The 8,775-nt window shown below is 36.2% G+C and overlaps 1 protein-coding gene across 1 annotated transcript; it reads right to left on the bottom strand.

Moving 5' to 3' along the window:
• Positions 1-7,499: 7,499 nt before the first annotated feature.
• LOC111908412 (uncharacterized) lies at positions 7,500-8,546 on the bottom strand. Its single transcript, XM_023904241.1, has one exon. The coding sequence runs from the start codon at positions 8,544-8,546 to the stop codon at positions 7,500-7,502; it is 1,047 nt and encodes a 348-aa protein (XP_023760009.1).
• Positions 8,547-8,775: the final 229 nt, after the last annotated feature.

Raw genomic sequence — 8,775 nt, 5'->3', positions numbered from 1 at the left:
AACCCTATGAATCAAAATTCATGGTCAAGAACACATACATTTTATAGATCCCAATCAAGATAATTGAAGTCTTGTAGTGTCCTTAGAAAACCTAGCTCCAATAGTGTGCGAGCCTCTAATGATTCACACCCAAAACGTAAGAAACCCTTCGATTGAAGTAGAGATGGGAGAGAGGAGGGGAATTTCATTATCCCTTGTTAGGTATGAGAGATCCATGAAATCTTGGTGCCAATGGTCCTATTTATAGTTTAGGTAACGTCGGGACAAAACAAAATTTGAATGAGTAAATAATAGATTTAATCCCAATCCAAATCTTTTCCTTATCTACTATTAGGAGGCTTAAGGAAACCCTAAAAGAGCTCCTATAATCGTCCATATATGGTAGGTTCTATAATTGCTTCTTTTGTTCAACTATTTAATAATTTCAGTTAATCCCAAATTAATTTATGATTAATAGTTAACTAATTTCATCTATATCTAATTAATTTTTTTATTCATACAAGGATTACACCTTACGGTAGTACAAGGACCACACCTTGCGGTAGTAGGACAACTATAATTAAAATTATAAACATGTTTTATCTTGACATAAAACCAATAATAAAATAAATACTTATCAATTAACATATAGAACTCCCAAGTATAACAATGGAACTATATCGCACAATATATATATATATATATATATATATATATATATATATATATATATATATAATCCTAAGTATAACTCAAGATCTACATTGGTATACTATTATAACAATAACATGCTAAGAAGTTGAAAATAGTTATATATATTCAAATGTGAAATAACTATAGGCTGGTTATTGTAATTATCTACGTTCATACTGATATACTATCATATAGACATAATAATAATGTATATATAATATTTAGCATGCGTTTTCCCCCGAAAATATTAGAAAGTGGGGTCGTGAAAATCAGCTTAGCAACGTGATTTTATGTAATCTAAGCAGAAACAGTCAGCGGTCCGAGGTCATCGGGGCTCAGGAAGCGAAACGACTTCAGCAAGCGAGAGAGAGAGAGAGAGAAAAGAAATGGTGTAAGGAGAGAGGAGGCCGGACTTGCTATTTATAGGTTGATTTTTGGCCTCTCACGACGTGAGAATGATAGATTCACATCGTGAGCTATGGCAAGAGTCATCCCGTAGCTTTAACACGTGTTTTCTAGCCTCGAATAGTGTCCTGCAGCGTCCCCACGTCATGAGAAAACCTAGCTCACGTCGTGAGCTTTTGGGTTATCTTTCCATAGACTAATATCTTCAAAATGTGATGGTGTGAGTCCTCATGTCGTGATTTTTTAGGCTCACATCGCGAGTCCAGTCAGATTATGGTTTCTGACACGTGCCGTGCACTCAGACAGCTGTAACTTCGGAAGGTCGTAACTTTTGCATACGAACTCCGTTTTTGACGTTATTTATATCCACGCTTAGGTATTTTCGAGAACTACAACTCTATTTTAGACTCCAATAGCTAATTCTAAGCCTATTTTAAATTCCTAATGTTATAGAGATTTTATAGTGTTCGGTTTATCATAACTTCTTCATGCAAAGTCAGATTTAGATGTTCTCTATATTTTTGGAATCGTATGGACATATAATTTGATTTATACGATAAAATATGTATGAAAGTTTATATTGTAGGAACCCATTTTTATAACGAACGGTGAATGCGGAAGAAAGATATCTCGAGATTAATCATGTTTTTGGAAGTATGAACACGAAGAACATAATATGAGTTCATAAAAATGAAGTAAGAACAAGAGAGAATAATCATAATATTGCATGAAGAAGATGGTGGGAGAGAAACTCTCCCTAGGTGGGGAGTGCCCACCACTTTCTCTCTCTAGAATTACATTGTGAGAAAAGTAACTCTAACTAAGAAAAGTAAGAATGGCTAGCTTGCTAAGGAAATAAATGACCAACTCTCCCTTTATATAGGAGGGAGAGTATTTACACCATAAATACAATAAAGGGAAAATATGACCTAACTATCACTCATTATTTGTGGAACATTTACACGCCCGAACATTCTCTCCCTAAATGCTTACAAATGATGAGAGATACAATAAGTGATACAAGGCTATAATATAGTAATCCAACTAGCAAGTGAGATAATAAAATGAAATCAAGTGCTGAAATATCTCTGAATTTCTGAAGTGTCTGTGAAGTTTGAAACTGGCCATGAATCTATGAAATGGAGGTCTTCGGCTTCAAAGCACAACCAATGATGCAGAAAAATAAGATCCAAATCTTCAAACAAGTCATAATTACCCGAAGAAGGAGGTCACCATGAGCAAGTAGAAGATCCAATAAAAGAAACACTTCATCTTCAAAAGTCTGAAAAACATCTCGAGTTCTCGAATCATAATACACCAAAATTCTTCAAAGAATAACCTGCTAAACATGTGAAGCATCCATAAAATTTAGTCCGGATAAAAATAATGTGAGTCCAAAAACATGGTCTAGCGATGCCAAAAATTTGATCCAAGGAGCAAAAATAAGTGCCACGTCACATCGCCAAAATAATCTTCATCTTCAACATATCATAAATCCAAACTCGTGAAACCATAAAATCTGAACTAGATGCAAACACAAAATCATCCTGTGGTAGAGTCCGAATAATAAATAATCTGAATCGGAAAACATCGAGTAATGCTTAAAATTTGATCCGTGAAGACCAAAAATAAGTGCCACATCGCATCACTAAATAAATAATCGTCTTCAGAAGTCTTCAAAAATCCAAAATCCAAACTCGAACAATAATAACCAAATCCGGATGATATTATCTCCCTACTTTGATAACCAATGACCGGATATCAAAAATCAACAAATCATCGGATGGAGAATGTCGGATACCAAGAGCTAAGATAAGCTCTCCCTAGATGTATGAAGGGTCTCGATAAGAAACGAGAAAGAGTAAAATAAATACTCTTGCAGTCATGAGAAAGCGGGTGACATAGTTGCTGAAACTGTGTTGAGAAAATCTGTTGTGCCAAAAGTATATCCAAATATCCAAACTGCGGTGCCGGAACACTTGAGGTGGTCTTCAATAGAGAATAAAGTCCACATGCTCAAGATACATGATTCGTCAACCAAAAGTCATAAGCAACAAGTCATAAAATCTCATAACGTGAAGATTGCGAAACAACTTTGTTGATCAATCGTCGTTGCGGTGCAAGCATCACAAAAAGATAATATGAAGTCCGACTGCGGTAGAAATATTCTTCCAATAATAATAACTGACATGAAGTAAATAACCAATGTGACAATCCATGGGTAGGTTGTGGCAAAAATTGGTGTTACAAAATAATTGGGTTTAATAATAAAAAAATAGGTTATAATAAAAAAATGCTAAATAAAAAAAATTGGCGCTAAAAAAAAATAATTGGCTAAATAAAAAAAATTGGCTGAAAAAAAATAAATTAATTAAAAAAATAATGTGAAAAAAAAATCTGAATTTAAAAAAAAAAAAGTCTAAATAAGAGTTTTTAAAAAAAAGGTGGGGAGGAAAAAAACGTGGAAGGAGGAAGGAAGAAGGAAGAAGGAGGAAGGAGGAGCTGGGCGAAGGCTGGAGAGAAGAGGAAATCCGAAGTCAGGGTAGGAGGCGGGTGGAGGTTGCGGGTGGAGGTGGTCTTGGATGCGGATGGGTGGGTGTTGATGGAAGGGGCGTTGCTGATGGGGTACGTTGCAGATGAAGAACTTGGGTGCGGACGCAAGGAGTGCGTGACTACGGATGGTGCGAGTTGGGAAGCCACTGCGGACGAAGCATCAGAAGGCGCGTTGTGGTCTGAAGCTGCGGTATGAGCCAAGAGTACATCCGAAGCTGCGGTCTTGTGCTGCGGTCCGAGACTTCTAACTTCGGTTTAGCAGTCAGGAAGGGTAGGCTTCGGTTCTAAGCTGCTGACTGAGGGGCTGCGGATGGGGCATTATGACCTCGGATCAAAGGCTAAGAAGGGCTGCTAAGAGGCTTCTCAGGGGACTCCGGTAGGCAGTTTTTGGCTGCGGTTCGGGGGTCCAGAAGGGGCTGAACAGGTGACGAAAAATGTTCGTTTTTCATGAAAAATGGTACCGCAAAGGCCATTTATTCATATTTTAATAAGGGAATCTTTTTATAAAGCATTTAAGTCAATAAGTGGGTATTGGGAAGACAAAAAAGAGGAGTGTGCAGGGGGTTTTTAGGGGACAAAAGGTGATGGGAAAGGACAATGTCACATGGTTTTTGCTATGGAAGTCAAATATAAGTGAATTACTCTTTACCCAAAAGAGTAAAAAGAACAAAGTGCTTTTCGCAAACAACAACTTACGTCCATATTTCTTCAAATTAAGATTCACAGCAACAATTTAAAAATTGAGAGATATGAAGATAATACCTCTCGTGATGAGAAAAAGTGCTGGGAAAAAGACTTCAAAAGAAATTCTTCGCTTCCTTCATGAATAATAAGCCCATTAAACTTTGTGTCTTCACATCTAAGAAAAAGAACCTCCTCGAGAACATCTTCAACATTTTTAAGAGACCACAAAATTAATTTCTCTTCCCATTTGCTTCATTTCTTCAACAGAAAAAAATAAGAACATGAAGAACATCAATTTTTTTCAGCAATAATAGAACGATCAGCAGCAAGAACTTTTAATTTTGTTAGGATAGAATCACCCGGAAGATAGAAATAAGAAAGAACATCATAAAAAAAATTCCGGTTTGCAACCCGAAATTTTTTTCTTGTAGAAACACGAAAAAATCACAAGATAATCACCGAACGGGAGTCGTTCCCTTGAACTAATCGTGAGATCTTCAAGGTACGACTCTGATACCAATTGTAGGAATCCATTTTTATAACGAACGATGAATGCGGAAGAAAGATATCTCGAGATTAATCATGTTTTTGGAAGTATGAACACGAAGAACATAATATGAGTTCATAAAAAAGAAGTAAGAACAAGAGAGAATAATCATAATATTGCATGAAGAAGATTGTGGGAGAGAAACTCTCCCTAGGTGGGGAGAACCCACCACTTTCTCTCTCTAGATTTACATTGTGAGAAAAATAACTCTAACTAAGAAAAGTAAGAATGGCTAGCTTGCTAAGGAAATAAATGACCAACTCTCCCTTTATATAGGAGGCAGAGTATTTACACCATAAATACAATAAAAGGAAAATATAACCTAACTATCACTCATTATTTGTGGAGCATTTACATGCCCCAACACATATTTATATTAGAATTATAATGAAATACATAGTGAGTTTACTACATTACTAGTTTAACAAAATCACATTACATGATTGGTATAATCACATGTGATTGTTATTGACCTATTTTGACTAGTGTTACATTATCTGTCACACCCCGGCCGTCGGCGGAAACACCGGACGGTGTAACTTCATTTCTCGTATCATAGTTATCAACATCCTGAAAACACATACAATTTAAAATACGTCAACATAAAGTTGGTGAGTCCACAGGTTTTGACTCCATATAAAAATAATACATTTTCCAAGCTCAAAAGTATAGTTTTGAAAGTATTATTTTGACTTTCCAACATTTAGTATATATATATATATATCCTAGGTATAATGGTTTACTTACCAAATAAGTATATACCTATAAGTCTCATATATTATAAGTATAAATGTTTGTAATTATATTAAAACTAAGTTGCTACGTATAAATCTATTTCAATTCTATACGAGTAAGTAGGATATGTATAGTGGTCTACTTAATATACAAGTAATATACCTACTAGATTCTTATACTTAAAGTATAAGTCTTTGGGAAACTTATACTTAACATTCATACTTGTATATCGACAAAGTATAATGCTTCTAAAGTTATGTTACCATGAGTCTGTAGCTGCAACTGTATGACTTAGTTTTATACCTCTTATTATTATTACAAGGATTACACACTACGGTTGTACAAGGACTACACCTTGCGGTAGTACGAGAATCACACCTTGCGGTAGTACAAGGATTACACCTTATGGTAGTACAAGGAACACACATTGCGGTAGTACGACAACTATAATTAGAATTAAAAACAGGTTTTATCTTGACATAAAACCAATAATAACAAAATACTTATCAATTAACATATAGAACTCCCGAGTATAACAATGGAACTATATCGCACACAACATATATATATATATATATATATATATATATATATATATATATATATATATAGAATCCTAAGTATAACTCAAGATCTACATTGGTATACTATTATAACAATAACATGCTAAGAAGTTGCTAATAGTTATATATATTCAAATACGAAATAACTATATGCCGATTATTATAACTATCCACATCGATACTGATATACTACAATATAGACATAATAATAATGTATATATAATATTTAGCATGCGTTTTCCCCCGAAAATATTAGAAAGTGGGGCCGTGAAACTCACCTTAGTAGCATGATTTTATGTAATCTAAGCAGAAACGGTCAGCGGTACGAGGTCGTCGGGGCTCGGGAAGCGAAACGGCTTCAGCAAGCGAGAGAGAGAGAGAGAGAGAGAAAAGAAATGGTGTAAGGAGAGAGGAGGTCGGACTTGCTATTTATAGGTTGATTTTTGGCCTCTCACGATGTGAGAATGAAAGATTAACGTCGTGAGCTATGGCAAGAGTCATCCCGTAGCTTTAACACGTGTTTTCTAGCCTCGAATAGTGTCCTGCAGCGTCCTCACATCGTGAGAAAACCTAGCTCACGTCGTGAGCTTTTGGGTTATCGTTCCGTAAACTTCTATCTTCAAAATGTGGCGGTTTGACTCCTCTTGTCGTGAGTTTTTAGGCTCACGTCGTGAGTCCAGTTAAATTAGGGTTTCTGACACGTGTCGTGCACTTAGATAGCTGTAACTTCGGAAGGTCGTAACTTTTGCATACGAACTCCGTTTTTGACGTTCTTTATAACCACGCGTAGGTATTTTCGAGCACTACATCTCTCTTTTAGTCTCCAATAGCTAATTCTAAGTCTATTTTAAATTACTTATGTTATAGAGATTTTATAGTGTTCGGTTTATCATAACTTCTTCATGCAAAGTCAGATTTAGACGTTCTCTATATTTTTGGAATCGTATGGACGTATACTTTTGATTTATACCGTAAAGTATGTATGAAAGTTCATATTTATATTAGAATTATCATGAAATACATAGTGAGTTTACTACATTACTAGTTTAACAAAATCACATTACATGATTGGTATAATCACATGTGATTGTTATTGACCTATTTTAACTAGTGTTACATTCTCCCCCCGTTGGTAAAATTTTGTCCCGAAATCTATTTTTAACTAGATACCAATGAAGGGTACTAGATAGCTTTCCTGCTTTCTATTACAATTGACCTATCACAACCTAACTTCCTTGACTCCTTAACTTTGGACATTCCTTCTTGATATGTCCAATTTCACCACACTTAAAACACGCTCTTCCTCCATCATAGCCGGTTCCAATGTTTGTTCCTTGATTTCATGTTGTAGTTGTTGTGCTCCTGCAGTAATTGGCAGTGTGTCCCTTCTTTTTGCATTTCATGCAAATATAACAGTCACCTGCATGCTGATGGTTACATTGACTGCACCATGAACAGTTACATAGGTGATGACGATTACACTGAGTGCACCATGGGAGTTTTCCAGCATACTTCCTTAGTTGGAAGGGTATTGTTGTTGTGGCTGCATAATTAGATGCCACATCTTGTCTCTCCTCAGATGATTGTATGGGATTCTTCCCATTAAATTTGTGCTTGTTCGTTCCAGATTCGGGAGACTCAGCTATAAGTCCCACTTGGATTTCTGTGCACGTTAGCTGATGAGGTATATGCTTTGCACTGTCATATGTTGTAGGCTTCGATGCAATCACCATTCCTTTGATTTGCGATGTTAGACCCCAGATATATCGCTCGATCTTCTTGTATTCTGGGGTTACTTGTGTTGGACACATCTCCGCAAGATCATTGAATCTAGCGGTAGAAGCATTTATCTCTGAACCCTTCATGGATAGGGTCCACAGTTCTTGTTCCAACTTATGTATTTCCTCCCTGGGACAATACTCCTCTACTAGCATCCTCTTTAGCTCTTCCCATTGCATGGAATTGACGACATCAAAACCCGTTGTATTCACATGGTTGTTCCACCATGTAAGTGCTGCATCAGGGAAGGTACACGCAGCAAATCGTACCTTACATTCGTCAAGACATAAGCTTATTTGAAATACTGATTCTGTCTTTTCAATCCACCAGGTCAAGCTAACAATCCCTTCCGTTCCATGGAAGCTCATAGGTTTGCAATTCATAAAATCCTTGTAGGTACATATTCTAGCAGTCCTTACATTGCCTTTGTTTCTAACTCCTCCTCTTGTGACATTAGCAAGAGCTGCAGCGATTCTCTGAGCTATAATTTCTTCAAGTTCTACTGAACTTATTGGAGGGTTTGTTTCTAGTGGTGGTGGTTGCGGTTGTTGTTGTTGTGGCTCTAGTCGTCGGTTCAGGTTTAAACGAGCGCTACTTCTTCTAGGCATTTTGTTTAGTTCCTATACATTTTGGATCACCAAGTGTTTAGTCTATCAAATATTACTCCCAATTAAAATAGTTCATATGATCTGATCATAATAAAATATCGTTGTATACCTACACCTAGTTGTGATAAGATCTATGCACATATAAACTTTAGTTGGAATATCTGATCTAAATCCTTGAGATCAAAACATTCCGGGTATTTAGGTGTCTTCTCATCGCGGGTCTGAGTCT

Source organism: Lactuca sativa, chromosome 5 (genome assembly GCF_002870075.4).
Source record: "Lactuca sativa cultivar Salinas chromosome 5, Lsat_Salinas_v11, whole genome shotgun sequence".
Classification (NCBI taxonomy): domain Eukaryota; kingdom Viridiplantae; phylum Streptophyta; class Magnoliopsida; order Asterales; family Asteraceae; genus Lactuca; species Lactuca sativa.
The sequence above is the reverse complement of the archived record's forward strand: the minus strand, read 5'-3'. Positions and strand labels throughout refer to the sequence as shown.